Genomic DNA, 18,842 nt, shown 5'->3' on the forward strand with positions numbered 1-18,842 from the left:
TGTAATTTTTTCCCCGTAAGTAATTAATTCAAATAAACACATTATTTTGACAGCCCAAATATGGCATTAAGTTATAAGAATTTAGTTCCAATGCAAATGATCTTAGAGCTTATTCTACTAGTTCTTTTCTTATTTTATAGGTTTTAGGTGTCAGACAATGTCAAAGCCACTGGAGCCCGGAAACATGTAAAATATCACGATTTCAACCACTGGTCATAAGTATTTTATGGTTTTATCGCCATTTTAGTTTGGAATTTTGGTGCCGCAGAGCTTTTTTAAGTGTGTGTCTTATGAAGATGAACTGGCCTTAATAGCCTCACAATGAAGAGCAAAGGGGCATGGGAGCCACAGTATTTAGGGCAAAGAGTGCAAGTTGTGCACACAAGGTAGGAGGGGTGGCAGCAGGCGGCTCAGAGCCAGCTCAGCCGTGCTATGTGCTCGTGACGCTCATCCATTAGAGCGCCATGTAGTCTCTCCACATTCATCACATCCTAAATGGTTCCAATGTTCAAAGGTGACTTTGTCTTGCTGAGCAAAGGTTCATGTGACAGTCAGGGTTAACTATATCAAGACATCTAAAATTTTAAATTATTTTATACTACTGCACACAGGTGCATCTCAATAAATTATAATATCATAGAAAAGTTCATTTATGTCAGTATTCAATTCAAAAAGTGGAAATAACACATTATATAGATCCATTACACACAGAATGAAACATTCCATGTCTTAATTTATTTAATTTGTTCTAATTATAATGAGTATGGCTTACATTAAATAAAGACCTAAAATTTAGTGTAAAAAAAAAAGTAATTTTACAAAAGACCAATTTTAAAATACATGTTTAATATGTAAATATTGGCCTCTGAAAAGTATGTCCATCTATATGACTCAATACTTGGTTGGGGCTGTTTGACTTGAACTGCTGGAAATGGACTTTTCCATCATATTCTAATGTATTGAGATGCACCTGTACATGCATTTCTGCCAGCAATGTTTTGAAAAAACAAAAGAAACAAACTTTATTTGATTCATTTCTCTTTCATCTCTGCATATTTCCCCTTAACTCACCTCTGGTTGCTCTTGGTGATGGTGGCAAGGGAGCAGGTTGGCAACGGCGCTGGCCCCCAGTGTAGCGAGGAGGGCACCTCTGTGATCGGCCACCTTGGCCTTCTGCCAAACCACCACCTGCAACAATATGACACCAGTCAACTCTCAAGAGTCCACATCAGGCGCATCACAAACACCTGGCGAGAGAGAAACTGGGCCTCCAAGCAGCCAACAGATCTGGTTGGAGTTTATATCAAGAGATAGATGAAAGCCAGCATGTTCAAAAACATGTAAGAGCAGGGAACATAAAACATGACAGAGTCAAAGTAAAAATTACCTGGTTTTTAAATTAACATGAACAATAAACTGCCGATATGAAATGTTTAAATGTTTAAAAATATTTAGGTTTTTAAAATGATTAAAACGCTAAAATAAATAGTAAAAAAATAAATAAAATAAAGGGTTGAAAGCCTAAAAATTAGTATTTGGGAGTTATGATCAAAATTAAAGTTGTTTAAAAGTTTTAAGAAATTATTAGTATCATCATTTTATGGCAGTTTTCAGAGGCAACAAGAGGGTTAATGGCCATAATTATTTTCCTAATAGTGAACCTATATCACTTGAGAATTATGTCAGAAAATATTTAAGATAAGATAAGATAAGATGTATTGGTTCATCTTTGCATTTCTACAGACATTGCACTTTGGAGAAAATATATTTTAGCATGTTAAACAGGTTAAATAGGTTGTTGCATGTAGTAGTATGAACATCAATGAATAAATATATTTAAGGACATGCATATAACTATAGGTATAGGTATATCACATATATAATAATATAGAGAAAATACAGATGGCCTAATATAGGCCTAATGTGGTCGGATGTAAACAGAGATGTAAACAGAGATAAATTAGGTAAATAAATTAAATTGATTCTAGGAACAAATATGTTGACACCCATGAGGGGACTTGTCGTTCTTGTGTCCACCATGAATTTATTTCCTGGGTGTTGATTTCTTAAAGCATGCACTCTGTTGCAGGGCATGTCTCGGCTATTAAATACGCAATTTGGCACATGTAAACGGATCACTCCTGTAAACAGGTCTTCAAGAAGCTGTGAAACACGACACAGTCCAAATAGCAGAGTTGGAGATAAAGGATAGGGGCAACTTAGTGCTGATTGTACAAAATAAGTTCACTACCTTCTACTGACCACCTCTAAACTGATTTATATGAAAGCTATATGGTGGTTGTGTGGCCCCTACGTGACCCACACCACCTATACACTCGTGTGTAAAGACCGGCTGCAACCTGAAACTGAATCTGGGGTTAAGTCGGCAGCTGTGTTCAGCAGTTTACTCAGGCGTCATAATCAGCCAAATCAGAGTTCACAGTCAGCCATATTTGTGTTTGGAGCACCTGACAGTTACACTTAGTCGTGGTGGGAAAGGGCAGTAGGGATGGAAATGTCTAATTGCTAAATAATTCCACCACTGATTAATCTAATGTTATGTAATGGAATAACCCAAAATAACAGGTTTATTTTTTTTATTGTGCACACCAAAAAGTCTGCAGGGGACAAAAAGTGATAAAAAGTAATGGTCGAAAAACACGATAAAAACCTAAATTACTGAAGTCTGATGGTAATTAATGGTTGATGATCAAGTATGATAAATTATGTCAATAAAATTGGACAATGTGGAATATGAGACATTGCTTTGGTGTGTGTGTGTGTGTGTTGCAGTGGTGGAATGTGACTAAGTACATTTACTCAAGTGCTGTACTTGTGTATAATTTTGAGGTACTTCTGCTTTACTTGAGTATTTCCAATGTATGTAGCTTTATACTTCTACTTCACTACATTTTGAGGCAAATATTGCACTTTTTACTCCACTACATTTAGCTGACGGCTTTAGTTACTTTTTGAATGAAGATTTAACATGAAAAACATGATACATTTAAAGTAATTAGACATTTGTTTTTATTTTAACCTCAACAGTACATCAGGTAGTTAAATTAGCCCCGTCTTTACCAAAAAGTAAAATGCTGCTTACATGAATGTATCAATACAAATAAATCTAATAATATATTTATAATATATAAAACAACCTGAGTGGGTCCATTCTGCATTGCGAGTACTTTTACTTTTGATACTTTAAGTACATTTTGATGCTGATACTTTTGTACTTTTACTTCAGTAAGTTTTGAATGCAGGACTTTTAATTGTAGTGGAGTAATTTCACAGTGTAGTATTAGTACTTTTACTGAAGGGATCTGAATACTTTTTCCACCAACGGTTATTGACGCCCTCACCTAACAGTTAAGTCGTTATTTGACTTTTCCATTTGCTAAAAGGCGTTAAAGCAACATGTTTCAGTCATTTACTCATGAATGTGCAGACACTCTAAATGCAAACTGACAAAATTGCAAAAGTCATATTTTTTATGATGGAAAGAAAGAAAAATCTTTCTTGCCAGATGAAGACCTGTGCTGGTAATTACAGTACATTAATACAAGATACCCTGTAAAATACAGGATTTTAATTTTGCACAAACCCGACAGTATGCCTTAGATTGCCTTATGAAAGAGACTTGGAATTTAGATTTCTTTGGACCATATTTAACTCATCCAGTGAGTCCTTCACAAGATGGAATAAGTTAAAACTTTATTTGCCTTATCAATTAAAATGTTAAATCAATTTATCAGACTTTTCACTATTCACTCAGTTATTCTTAAAGCAAAAAGCAGGACTCTGGTTTATTAAAACACATATAATAAAAAATGTATGGACATGTTGACTAGCAAAAATCTTACTTTAGTTTGTTTAACTTAGTTTGCAAAAGAGCCGTTCAAGTTAAATATCAGTTGAAATGACAAGCCTATGAGGAGTCATACTTTAAGATTTAGGAGTACTACTTCTCCATGCAAGGAAAGTGATTGCACTATATTGGAAAAATGTAGAACCACCATCAATGGCAATATGGAGGAAGGAGTTGATGACTTGTCTTGGACTGGAGAGACTGACATACATTGTTAAAGGTAAACAGGAGGAGTTTGCTTGGATTTGGGAATCATTTATGTCATTCTTGACCAATGGAATGGATAACACTGACTGAACAATAGGTTATGAAATGATCCTGCCTTTTATTTTATTTTTATTTTATTTTGCTCCACTTTAGTCTTATTTATTTCATTTTAGTACTTATTTTGCATTAGATTGATGTTTGTTGTCACTGTCCATTTTATTTACTCATTTTCTTTGTCTGTGTGAATGAATGTATGTTCGAGGGGATATAAATGAAAATGTTTGTATATTCGACATGAAGTTTGATATGCACTTGAAATTTCATTAAAAAATATTGTTGAAAAAAAAAAAAGATTTAGGAGTACTATCTGTATTTTTTGGAGCAAAATGCCTTTTGCAGCAGAGTTTCAATCTTTCAATCTTTCAATCAGATGGTGCAGCAAAAACGATTGTGAAACGATTTATGCACCTGAATGCATCTTAAACGACTTGTTTTAAGGATTTGTCAGTGGTGCCAACTGTGTCTTACTGTGTCCAGTATTGCTATCTTAAGTCTCATGAGTGCGACAAGTCTTTTATGTTTTATGCGGTGTGGGATCAGTAACATTTTCACAGAGCAGGCAGTGATGCAGCGATCGGCACAAGGAGGCAATGCTGCGGGGCTTTCAGCGCAAAGGGGGTGTCAAACTCTGGCCCGCGGGCCAAATTTGGCCCGCAGTGTAATTTTATTTGGCCCGCGAGGCAATACCAAATCATTATATTATTATTGTAAATTAAAGGCATTGATGTGTTTTTTATTTGAAATTTGATTTTGCATGTCTGCACTATTTAGTTATATATTGTATGTTTATAAGCGTTGCTGGTTCCATATTTAATGTTAAAGCAAAACATGTTCGGTATATATTAAAAGGTTTATTTGTTCAATGTTGGCCCGCGATTTTATTCAAGTTTTAAATTTTGGCTCATTGTGTATTTGAGTTTGACACCCCTGGTTTAGATCATTAACACCTAAAGACAGCCCTGGCTCCAGTGGTATTCAGGTCTCGTACTTAAAGTACTAATACCACACTGTGAAATTACTCCACTACAGTAAAAGTCCTGCATTCAAAACTTACTGAAGTAAAAACACAAAAGTATCAGCATCAAAATGTTCTTAAAGTATCAAAAGTAAAAGTACTCGTTATGTAGAATGACCCCACTCCGATTGTTTTATATATTCAAATATATTATTAGAATATTTGTATTGATGCTTTTGATGTAAGCAGTGTTTGAATCTTCTCAAGATAGGGCTCATTTTAACTACTTAATATACTGTTAAGAGGTTTCATTAAAAAAATGTCTAATTTTAAATGTATCATGTTTTTTTATGTTAAATCTCGACCTGAAAAGTAGCTAAAGCTGTCAGCTAAATGTAGTGGAGTAGAAAGTGCAATATTTGCCTCTAAATGTAGAGAAACTAGAAGTAAAAACAAGTATCTTAAAATTATACTTAAGTACAGTACTTGAGTAAATGTAGTTACTTTCCACAACTGGTTAGCTCACAGTGCTGTTTTGCTTTAAAAATAACATTTTGGATTTATTAACAGTTGATTTTCCAAGTGCAGCTGAAGATAGACAGTATTATTGTCAATTTCCCCCCAAAAAGAGTTTTAACAATTAATTAAAAAGACAAGAAAAAGAGAGCAATATTAAACTTGCCCCCTGTCCAATGTGTTTTAATAATTGCAAGCAATTAGCAAGGGACAGAGAGAGAGAGAGAGAGAGAGAGAGAGAGAGCGAGCGCGAGAGAGAGCGAGAGAGACAGAGAGAGAGAGAAAGAGAAAGAGAGAGCAAGAGAGAGACAGAGAGATAGAGCGCGAGAGAGAGATAGAGAGCGAGAGAGAGCAAGAGAGACAGAGAGAGAGAGCGAGAGAGATAGAGCGAGAGAGAGAGAGCAAGAGAGAGACAGAGAGTGAGAGAGATAGAGCGAGAGAGCGAGAGAGAGAGAGCAAGAGAGAGACAGAGAGAAAGAGAGCGAGAGAGAGACAGAGAGATAGAGAGCGAGAGAGAGCAAGAGAGAGTGAGAGAGAGAGCGAGAGAGCAAGAGAGCAAGAGAGAGAGAGAGAGACAGAGAGATAGAGAGAGAGAGAGATAGAGAGCGAGAGAGAGAGATAGAGAGCGAGCAAGAGAGAGTGAGAGAGACAGAGAGAGAGAGCGAGAGAGAGAGCGAGAGAGAGAGAGAGAGAGAGAGAGAGAGAGAGACAGAGAGAGAGAGAGAGAGAGAGAGAGAGAGAGAGAGAGAGAGAGAGAGAGAGAGAGAGAGTTGACAGAGTCTATGGAATACACTCATTTCTGGTGAAAGAGCCAAAGTAAAAATTACCTGGTTTTAAAATTAACATGAACAATAAACTGCCGATATTACATAGAAATAAAAACCGTACTCATGAAGCCAAGATGCTACAAGTGTCCCATTAAAACCACAACTTTAACTTTTGACCTCAAGGCCATTACTTGATATAATCATGCATGCTTTTATATTAGACTTTCAATCTAGAGCCCTTGCTTTAAAAATGTAGTTCTTAATATTTTTCAATAGGTTGAGCCATTTTCTGCCCTATAGAGGTAATACATGCTATTTTCCTGGTTTCCACTTGAGTTACTTCTCTGTTTGATGCATTATATAAACAAAAAGGCATTTAAAAAGGGCTAAAATACTAAAATTGAATCTTTGAAAAGATCAATAGAAAGATCTGTCCTCTAAGATAACAAGAAGAGTTGTTTTCTCTCTTATAAATCAGACACTGACAAAAAATAAAAATGAATCAAAATCAGTGCTGTTGCTATCATTTGCATATTTCAGACTGTGAAAAGTTCAAATGTTGTAAAATAACAGTTTTGTGTATTTTATTATAACATTGTCATTATGTAAACAAACTGGTATTTAAAGGGTTGAAAGACTAAAAATGAATGAGTATAAATACTCCCAAGAGTTATTTTAAAGATCTAAACCAACTTTAAAATAATATTAGTATCATCATTTTATGGCAGTTTCTGGTGAAAGGCAGATAAGATGACTTCCTTTTATCTGTAATGGTGGATGGAGCTCCTATAGCAGGTTTTTGGGCCCAAATGATTCCATATCATAAGAAAAAAACAATTGAAAATATTAGGTTAATGAGTAATAAAAGTAACGGTTTGTTGGAGCCATTATAAAAACTGTGTTCAGGTAAAGTTTTATTTTTTGAGGGTAATTAAAAGTCCTCTGACGCATGTTCAGTCATGGAAAAAAATGATTAGACCACCCTTGTTTTCTTCAATTTCTTGTTTATTTTAATGCCTGGTACAACTAAATGTACATTTGTTTGGACAAATATAATGATAAGAACAAAAATAGCTGATAAGAGTTTAATTTAGGAGCTGATATCTAGACATTTTCCATGGTTTTATTGATAATGATTTTGGCAATTATCAAGAAAACCATGGAAAATGTCTAGATATCAGCTCTATTTTTGTTGTTATCATTATATTTGTCCAAACAAATGTACCTTTAGTTGTACCAGGTATTAAAATGAACAAGAAACTAAAGAAAACAATGGTCTAATAATTTTTTCCATGGCTGTAAATGACTTGAACTGTATCGAGCCGAGCCAGCAAACTCACTAACCTGCACAGAATCTCTCTTTCTATCAGGTCAGTCAATCTCTCCTCGTTTGGCTCCATTAAAGCTTTACTCTGTGTGTTTTTTTTAAAGTGCTTCTCTACAAGCCAAATAAATATTTTCCATCACACGTAACGATTTCATAGCTCACTGATTCTCGCATTAGCACTGATAACAAAACAACAGGAGGTTGGAGACAATTACTGTCTTCAGGAAGGTGTTTGATGAATAATTTACCTGACAAGCTCCTGACTATCGTTGGAGATTTGTTTCGGGGATTTTTACACTTTTAAATCTTTAGAGAGGCATAAACACTGAGCTCTGATGTCAAAGGAAGCTGTCACACCTCACAGCTGTGAGCCAAGAAGACAGTTGATCTTTTTTTTAACAATATTTCACATGATCAAATTAATAAAACTAAGACCCTGGATGACAGGGTGGGGTTATCTATGCTGATTAGTATTTTTCCTTCCATTTGTCTTGTTGTTATTAACGTCATTTAGTATCATTTAGTCATTGGCTGCCAGTGGAAACTATCCTTTAGCTCAATATAATTGTTAAACTGAGTTATATGTTAAATTATATGCTAATCCAAACAGAAAAAAATTAAAAACAATTGCACAAAATCTTTATTTTTTCCTTTTTAGCACTGATCTATACAAAGGTTAGTTAACAGATATTCCTGGCACTTTGTTATTTTTGTTGTTGCCTTTATGCATTATTTAGCTGGAAGCAACTATGTTTTACATAGTGCTTTATAAACATCATGTATTATTTTAACCCTCCCTTTATGTTGTGTGTCAAATTTACGCATTTCAAAGACTTTTTTTTCATTAAACAATAAAAATGTCATGTAAAACCATTGTATTCTATATGTAGGTCTTTCCAATATACATTAATAGTCAAGTTTTAACATGTATTTTTTTTTTTTTTTTTATGAAAAAATGATCCTCATTGAACCTGATCAGTGAGAGGTAAAGAACACCACTGCACTAAATATTGATTGAGGTGGTTAGTAATGGAGTTATTAATGAAATATAAACAATGTTTACTGGGATTTTTAAAAAGTTTTTGACACATTTGGATAATTAAACATGCCTTGGGTTATCGCTGTTTCTGAAAAAACGCCATATAAGGCATAAGCCATAACAGGAGGGTTAAGAAGTAGCTGCAGATGTAGTGGTAGTAGAAGAAGAATCAGAATGTTGAGGATCAATGAACTTAATGGAATCAAACATACATTTTCCCCTTTAACATCTAATTATGTTTTCTATGTATATGCACTAAAACAACACATTCTCTGTGGTTTACACTTTGCCAATGTCATTGAGTCATAAAACACTTTGCTGTAAATACACGGCATATTAAGTAAACCTGAAGGATTCTGAGCCAGTGATGTTGGGACATTTAAAGACTAATGAGGACACCTAGTGGTTGCTGTGCAGGGAGGACTACACACTGTGCTGTTACAGGGTCTCTGCAGGCTTCAACAAGTCAAATTTAAGACTTTTTTTTTTTTTAGACATTTATAATGAATCAAATTTAATGCCCATTTCACATCCACACTGGCAAAAAAGTACAAGACATGAAGGAAAATCGGAGGCCCGGAACTACTTGTAAAGTATCTGAATTTATTCACAGCTTTTACTCATTAGAATAAAAAAATGCTTAACCTAAATAAAAACACCAGAAGCCTCTCTATTGTGAACTTATATTTGTTTACAACTCAGAATAAAAAAATGATTGGCAAACATCATAATAAAGGAACTCTCCAGTCAACAGCTATTTTGTGTGTGTGTGTGTGTGTGTGTGTGTGTGTGCACTGTAAAAAGAAAAAGAAAAAAGATAAACAATAGCTACTGAGGCAACAGATTGCACGCTATATTAGTAATTAAATCTAACTATGTTACAAGTTGAGTTAATAACAACTTAACAGGAAGTGCCTGTCATTTAAAAATAAATTCATTCAAAATTCTCTTGATTTAGAATTACATACACATAAAGATTATATTTAATGTGGTCAAAATAAGTAGATTCTATCTCAAACATTTTGATATTAAAGTTACTTAAACACCTGACTCAAAATCAAGGAAGCATTTATATTTAATAAATTTTATCAAATATATTAAGTAAAATGAAATGACTACAGAATAATTTATTACAGTGTGTGTGTGTGTGTGTGTGTGTGTGTGTGTGTGTGTAGTTTGCTTTATATACAGTCATGGAAAAAATTGTTAGACTACCCTTGTTTTCTCTAATTTCTTGTTCATTTTAATGGCTGGTACAACTAAAGGTACATTTGTTTGGACAAATATTATGATAACAACAAAAATAGCTCATACTATTAAATCTGACATTAACTTCAGAAAAATCACCAGTGAACATCATCAGTTTTTTTTATTAGTTTTTCCTTTACTGAACTAAATGAGAAAATGGAGATGGAGCTCCTACTGACCTTATTGTGAATGAGTGTGAGCCTCAGGTCAGGTTTTATAATGGCGTAGGCCATCAGCAAGTCCTGCAGTTTCTTCAGTTCCTCCTTGCACTTCTTGGTGGAGGAATAGTACTGCCGTCTCACTGGGAGGTTCTTAAAAAGCTTCAGTACACTCACTGTTGTACCTGGAAAACACAAAGAGCAGAGATGTGCAACAGCTTTTGACATAAAATGTACTTTTACTGCAACAAAGCTGAAGGACTCACTAACTGAGTTGTGTATTATCCTGAAACTTTTCATTTTAAACACCAATATTATCTAATTATTATCACACGTTCTTTATGTGATCCCTTTTCAGAACATCTTTTAACTGTTTCTGTCCCAAGAGTTGACTTGAACATGATGCAAATTAGATTTTATTAGATCTGTCAGTGACATGGCAATGCATTTCCAGGTAAAGGTAAAGCCAGACTGATATGAGATTTTTGAGCTGATATAGTGATTTTTTAATGTAGATTGTGCACAGATGTTTCACCACTCTGCAAAGGTACCCTCGAGAGCTACTTACTCAAATGCAAAACTTTATTAAATGATATTTAACATTATTATGCATTCTATTCTACTTTATTGTATTGGTGTTGTGCTGCTGCTGGATGTGCAATTTCCTGAGGGAACCCTTCCTAGGGATTAATAAAGTTCCTATCTCTCTATCTAATATTTTCCATGGTTTTCTTGATAATAACCAAAACATTATCAAGAAAATCATGGGAAATGGCTATAAATCAGCTTTTAAATTAAACTCGTATCAGCTATTTTAGTTGTTATCATTATATTTGTCCAACCAAATGTACCTTTAGTTGTACCAGGAATTAAAATGAACAATAAATTAAGAGAAAACACACACGATCCATGACTCTATCTATCTATCTATCTATCTATCTATCTATCTATCTGGCTCTAATTCAAGGTACAGATAATTCTTGTTATTAATGACACTGATGCCCAATCAATGAACTGCATTTTTGTACAGTGGGAAGAAAAGAAGACGCATTGTGCATCTTTATATACAGTCAATAGTTTGGCCAAAAAGGTTTTAATTTTAGGGCTGTTTCTAAGCTAATGTTAGCTAGTGTGGGTGCTGTAGGGGAGCTAAGGAGAGGCAAAGCACTCAAGAAAGAAATAAAAACTGTAAGTAAATAGGGGAAGATCTCTGTTTTTAAGCTTCATTACAGTACATTCACACCATAGCAATACAAATCGCTTCATAAATAAATAAATTGATACAAGCAGCAGCTTTAGGAGGCATAAAAAATTAAAACTGCTTCCAGATTCAGTTGTTCCACTTAACCATTTCATTATATAAGGTAGTCCTTAATTTTTGTTGTTCACTAAGAGACTGATTCAAAGATTGGTGCCTTGCCTTGACCTAAGTGTGAAGGCTTCTTAGAAACAATCTCCCCTGTGGTGTTCAGTGTGTACTGGGTGCTGATGTCATCCTCCTCTGTCTTTGTGATGACAGCTACCTAAAAGGAAAAAGCACAACAAAACACCAAGTTGACAACCATCCCAGTTTACATGCTGTAATAAACCACGATGTACACACATGGACAAAAGTGTTGGTACCCCTTGGTTAATGAAAGAAAAAACTCACAATGGTCACAGAAATAACTTGAATCCGACAAAAAAAAAAACAACTAAAAATTCTATGAAAATGAACAAATGAAAATACGACATTGATTTACTGTGGTTCAACAGAATTATTTAAAAAAAATAAACTCATTTAACAGGCTTGGAAAAAAATGATGGTATCCCTAGAAAAGACTGAAAATAATGTGACCAAAGGGACAAGGGAAATTGATGACAAATCAAAGAGACGGATAATACGAATGGTAACAGAAGAGCCCAGAAAAACTTCTAAAGAGATTAACGGTAAACTTCAAGCTCAAGGAACATCAGTGTCAGATCGCACCATCCGTCGTTGTTTGAGCCAAAGTGAACTTAATGGGAGACGACCAAGGAAGACACCTTTGTTGAAAACAAATCATAAAAAAGCCAGACTGGAATTTGCCAAACTACATGTTGACAAGTCACAAAGCTTCTGGGAGAATGTGCTATGGACAGATGAGACAAAAATTGAACTTTTTGCCAAGGCACATCAGCTCTATCTTCACAGAGCATATCAAAAAAAGAACACTGTCCCTACTGTGAAACATGGAGGAGGCTCTGTTATGGTCTGGGGCTGCTTTGCTGCATCTGGCACAGGGTGTCTTGGATCTGTGCAGGGTACAATGAAATCTCAAGACAATCAAGGGGTCTAGAGAGAAATGTGCTGGCCAGTGTCAGAAAGCTTGGTCTCAGTCACAGGTCATGGGTCTTGCAACAGGATAATGACCCAAACACACACAGCTAAAAACACCCAAGAAAAACCCAGATCATCCGCAACACAAAACCTTTATAGGCCAAAAAAACAGCAGTGGACGGCTGCAGGACGGAGAGATTCAAAAGATCCTTCGCTCCTGCAGCCATCAGGCTGTCTCATTCTTCAAGAGATTCAACCAGACTAACCCTTTGATGCACAACATAGGTTTAACTTTAAAAGAGTTGTTAGAACCACCAGATTACATTGGAAAATCACATATTTTAACATCTGAGACTTATTAGAGCCACCAAATAATAATTTCCATTGGAAAAACACCAATTTAACAAAATAGGATTGTTAATATTTGTGTCTTCTTTTTAAATTTTTAAGAAATGAGAACCAAAAAACAGGATGTATGATGATCAAAAACAAGTTAATTGAGGAAAACCTGCAATACTGAATGATGAAATTAATTCATCGCAAAGACATAGAATATAAAAACTCAGTCGGGTCACTTTAGACCCATGTTGTGCATCAAAGGGTTAACTGAAAATAACTAGTAAGTAATTTTGATTTGATTTTTGATTGAATGGCTAAGAGGAAAACATTGGACCATTCTAAAGTGGCCTTCTATGAGCCCCGACCTAAATCCCATTGAGCATCTTTGGAAGGAGCTGAAACATGCCGTCTGGAAAAGGCACCCTTCAAACCTGAGACAACTGGAGCAGTTTGCTCATGAGGAGTGGGCCAAAAATACCTGCTGAGAGGTGCAGAAGTCTCATTGACAGTTACAGGAATCGTTTGATTGAAGTGATTGCCTCAAAAGGTTGTGCAACAAAGTATTAAGTTAAGGGTACCATCATTTTTGTCCAAGCCTGTTTCATGAGTTCATTTTTTTTAAATAATTCTATTGAAGCATGGTTGAAAAGCAATGTCTGACTTCCATTGGTTAATTTTCATAGAATTTTTATTTATTATTACTTTTGTCAGATTCAAGTTATTTCTGTGACCATTGTGAGTTTTTCTTTCATTAACGGAGGGGTACCAAGGTTATTACAGTTAACGAAAACGTTTTTAAAAAAAACATAAGTAACTGAAACTGTATTGCGTGGTTACAAAACTAACTAAAACTAACTAAAATGATAGTGAAAATGTCCTTAGTTTTCGTTTTTTCATTCATAATTCAGTGTTTCTATTTGAACATGCAACACATGGTAAATATGTTTACTGAGACTTGGATGTCTACACTCAAAACAAAATTCAAAACACCCAGAACTGTAAGAGTTAATAACCTTATTGGGGCTGAGATGGATAAACCAAAGGAAATAAAGGCAAAATGTATTATGACCTCTTTGAATCTGGCACCCAACATATAGCCCATTACAAAAAAACTAAAACTAATAAAAACTAAAACTAAAACTAAGCATTTTCAAAAACTAAAAACTAAACTAAAACTAACTGAATTTGAAAACAAAAATTCACAACGAAATTAAAACTAAAACTAATGAAAAATCTAAAACTATTATAACCTTGAGGGGTACCAACAATTTTGTCCATGTGTGTATATATGCATGAGTGATAACTTTTTTTCTGAGCTTTGTTATCAGTTAGTGCATGCCATTTGCCATTCTGTCTCCTGATCTGACCTCAGCCACGGCACAGACGGAGCCCAGTGCCTCTCCTCGGAAGCCGTACGTCTCCAGCCGCTCCAGGTCGTCGTGGTTACAGATCTTTGAGGTGAAATGTCTCACGGCCATCACAGGAGTATCTTCAGCTTTGATTCCATGACCATTATCACGCACTTCTATCCGGTCCAAACCGTAGTTCTCCTGCAATGCCACAATCAAGACTACTGTAGACAGTCTGTGTAACTGGAGGGGGAATTCAAATCAGTACAAAGACATGTGAAAATGTAAAAGTACACATTTACCTGCATGAAAAATATAGATATTATCTAATAATATCTTTATAATACTGTGGTGTTTTGATTTATTTGCATATTTCTATTTCTTTTAACCCTCCTGTTATGTTGCGGGTCAAATTGACCCATTTCAAAGTTAAAAAATAAAAATGTTAAAAGTATTTTTTTAGGATGAAACTTCTTCTGCTTGGCTTAATAAGTGTAATCAACATATAAAATGAAAATGGTTCATTTTTCACAAATTTGCATGTTTATATTTCATAGATACTGTTCGGGTCAATCTGACCCTGAAACAGAAGAACTCGTGTTCATTTATCAACTCACTCAATAAAAAGAAAAAATTAATAATGTGGAATAAAATTTTCAATAACTCAATGTCATGTAAAACTATTGTATTTTATATGTAGGAATTTCCAATGTACCTTAAAAAAAAGTTCATGATTTTTTAATGAAAAATGAGTGAATTCTCCTCATTGAACCTGATGTGTGAGAGGAAAAGAACACCATTGCACTAAATATTGATTGAGATGGTTAGTAATGGAGTTATTAATGAAATATAAACAATGTTTATTGGGATTTTTTGGTTTCTGACATGTTTGGATAATTACAGATGACCCGGGCTAAATTGACCCACAAACATTATTATTATGTGGGTTAAAAAGGCAAAAAAATGCAATTGACATGAGTGGTTATACATACTAATTAATATATTTACAAAGCCCTGAGATTCAAACAACACATATTTTATATATACATAAAATAGGAAATAAGCATTTATAATCTTCTTAATGACTAAAGTCTACTGATGCCTATTTTATTGTTTAAAGCTCTATTAAAAACAAATCCTCCTACAGACAATTCAACTTATCATTTACTAATTAACATATTTTCAGTCTGTTATCTGTCAGTTTAGACACTGTACCAGTTTCACATCAATGCTTGAAGCTCCAGCGTCCAGGGAGTTTTCCATCAGTTCCTTCACAACATTCAGCACAGAGGTGATGACCTGGGAGCTGGACAGCAGCCGCACGGTATCTGGAGGCAGCTGCTTCATGATTTAAGGTACCTGTTGAAGAAATGTCTGGTTTTAGTGCAGTACTTCTGACAGCATGACATAGGGGTGAAGTTAACCTTGAAAAATGATTTTAGTGACAGTGGTGGCTTCACACACAATACAAACACTTCCTTGAAGCAGAATTTCTTTTTTTTTTTTTTTTTGGCCCACCACCACCCCTCACTTTTGGAGGACAACTTTATTTTTATTTACATAACAAGAAAAGGTCAAACAACTTAAACAGAAAATAAGGTAAATAATTTAAAAAATAATAAAAATAAAGAGTAGATATTTACAACACCAGTTGTTGTTTACGTTGATTTCTGATAGTTAATAGGTAGGAGGAGGGTTACTGTGTGGCCAGACATATATGCTGATAAGCAAATCAGCAGACAGACAGACAGACAGACAGACAGACAGACCAATGGGGGAATTTTATGTAAATGTTACAGATGCGTATGTGTGTGTGTGAGTGTGTGTGTGTATTTTGTATTTATAAGTGTTTGTATATATTTATGTGGATATTTCAGGGTGAAAAAGGAGATGTGTTGCAAAGTTATGTGGAATTGGGATGAAGCAGAATTTCTAAGTAGAAATTATGATGATTTCATTAATTTCAGTTTACATACAGGCATCACTGACAACAATACAATACAATAGAAGGTGGATTTTTAGCATCTGCATCTACAAAGCACGTAACTACCTAAATGCTTTACTAAAAAATATTGACAATGCCAGGAAGCATGGCATTAAACATTGTTGTGAGGCAAACAAATATATCTCATTGTCCATTTTATTAATCAGGAAGCTTGATCTTGATTAATCAAATATTGCAAAAGGCATTTATTGCTATTGATCACACAGATGATATTAGAATTTTACAAATAAGAGCTTTCAGTGACCATAACCTTTCAGCCAGATCGCTGACACATAAAACCAGCATTAAGATAGTAATTTAATAATTAAGGTGTGAATGCCCAGGAGCCCCATGATATGATTTTATCCCGATACTTAAGTCATGATACGATATTATTCTGATTTTAAGCATTTTGCGATATGGTGAGTATTGTGATACAATATATTGAAATTTCACTGTTTAACTGCATTTTGTGTCCACAAAATTAAATTAGCCTAAATAGAGAAACTTTGCAGCGTTATTTCGACAACTTCCTGACACGATATCCTGATGTGGTGCCTATAGATTCCCTAGATCTTAGAGTTTCATATGATATCTCCAATATCTCTAGTATATTCCTAAAGTGAGCCCGCTTCGGCCCCTGGAAAAAAACTGCGAAAATACTCGCCTCCCGCTGGCCGGAGGAATGCTAAATATCGATACTTGGCAGCCATGAATCGATATATTATTGCGACGCAAAATATTGCGATACTATACTGTATCGACCCCCCACAACCTCTTATAATTTAATTACCATTTACAATTGCAAGTAGTACTAGTAATATTGGATTGACGCTAGTCACCATGTACACCATGACCAGTGGCGGTTCTAGACCAATTTCACTGTAGGGGCCAAGGAGGGGCCAGTGTTTAATCAGAGGGACACATTAAAAAACGGCAAAGATGATATTTAAGCATTCAAAACCTTTTAGCTTATTTAAAAATCTCCTTTAAATATATTTGGAAGACACACAAGCATTGATTGAAACAATGACACTTACCAACAATAACATATAATAACATTTCTTATTTTTGTGCACAATAAGTTTTTATTTTGAAAGTGCAGTACAGTGAGAATTATATTTTTTTATTTACACAATTCAACTATTTAATGTACACATTCTGGGTTCCTTTTGTGTACATTTTTGTTTGAACAAAAAATAGGTAAGAATTGTTCCGTGGTTCATCTTTATAAATTAAGATCATTTTATTATTAATTTGACACAGGGGCCACAACAGGGGCCAAGAGCTTCTTCACAGGGGCAGTGGCCCCTGGAGGCCCCTGTGTAGAACCACCACTGACCATGACATCAGAAAGCCACCTGCTAGGCATACGATTTTAATTTACAGATAGAATAAGACTTATTGTTAGTAAATCTCCAATTCTATTTCTATGAACTTACCTGTTCAGGTTATCTGTTACCCGTCATACAGTAAAAAAAACCCTCAAGTTATCTTCTTTAGGTCACTTCTATAGACACAATTTAGTCAGGAACAGTAAACTTTCTTACAGAAGCGTGATGTCACGTAGAATAAACCATTATAAAATAGTTTTACAGCATTGTTTGGTTAACTTTGCTAAGGTTAGCTAAATGGACTGCTCTACTACTAGTTTGAGACTCGTTATCGTTCAATTAAAAACCCAATTTCGTGTAAAATTACATGGTGACAGTACAAGCACATATTAAGCCTAATGTTAACGTTAATAAAGAGCTAAATAAAGGTGTTAAATACTAACCTGGTTAGTCCTTTGAGACTGCAACCCCGGTTCAATATTTCATAAACAACAGACACGAGTCACACGGCGGAAACACACGGACAGATTCCCGCCCCCTTCACTGCACGCTGATTGGTTAGACGTGACACGGAGGCGGGCTCAGCGAACGTTGCGAGTTTGTACCCTGATTTCTGGCTAACAGGTACACTTTTTTGTCAGAAACGTAGCATTTCTGTAGGATTTCCGAACTTAAACCAAACACAATCAGCTTCCAATCAACCCTACCTTCAAACACATGTTAACATAACCACCTGGGGCCGGATTCACAAAAGTGTTCTCAAGATAAAACTTAAGGCAAGGCAAGGCAAGTTTATTTGTATAGCACAATTCAACACAAGGTAATTCAAAGTGATTTACATACACATTAAAAACAGCAAGACATAATTGAAAACAGTTAAAACAGTCAATTAAAACAGGGAAATTGAAATAAAAATATAAATAGGATAAGAAAATTCTCAAGAAAAAAATAAGATGTTCCTAAGAATGTTCTTTAATGCTATTAATTTTTTTCTTAAGAATTATTGTATGTCTTAGGAACTTCTTCGTTTTCTCACTTAGGAAGTTGATAGATTTTTAACCTAAGATCACTCATGTGACAATAACGTGATCAGGGAGCGTAAGAGGATCTATTCTGTCTCAGAGGCCTTGGTTGGATTTTGCTCCCAAGCTGTCCCCCAAAGAACTTCCATCTAAAAGTAATAATAATAAGGACATGGTTTCAGTAGCTTGTCCTACTTAAATAATATGTTCATAGTGATTAATTCAGTAGTGTCAATACAACAACTGCCTCTGTGATTTACTAAGAGTACATTGTCGTGTCATCTAGGAATAGGTCTACATGTCACACAGACTGAAAGGCTTTTCAATTATATGTCAACTGCCAAAATAATACATGTGTTAACAAATTAGT

At 34.9% G+C, this 18,842-nt stretch overlaps 1 protein-coding gene across 1 annotated transcript in view; it reads right to left on the reverse strand.

The window, feature by feature from the left end:
* Positions 1–18,032, reverse strand: part of pms1 (PMS1 homolog 1, mismatch repair system component) — a 31,792-nt gene extending 13,760 nt beyond the window's left edge. Inside the window, exons 1-6 of the mRNA XM_059342170.1 lie at positions 17,894–18,032; positions 15,348–15,491; positions 14,151–14,333; positions 11,566–11,668; positions 10,167–10,330; positions 1,072–1,188 (exon numbers count right to left, since the gene is read on the reverse strand). Coding sequence (XP_059198153.1) covers positions 1,072–1,188; positions 10,167–10,330; positions 11,566–11,668; positions 14,151–14,333; positions 15,348–15,479 — 699 coding nt within the window. The 5' untranslated portion in view covers positions 15,480–15,491; positions 17,894–18,032. The remainder of the gene's footprint in view (positions 1–1,071; positions 1,189–10,166; positions 10,331–11,565; positions 11,669–14,150; positions 14,334–15,347; positions 15,492–17,893) is intronic.
* Positions 18,033–18,842: the final 810 nt, after the last annotated feature.

The sequence above is a fragment of the Centropristis striata genome, chromosome 10 (genome assembly GCF_030273125.1).
Source record: "Centropristis striata isolate RG_2023a ecotype Rhode Island chromosome 10, C.striata_1.0, whole genome shotgun sequence".
Taxonomy (NCBI): Eukaryota; Metazoa; Chordata; class Actinopteri; order Perciformes; family Serranidae; genus Centropristis; species Centropristis striata.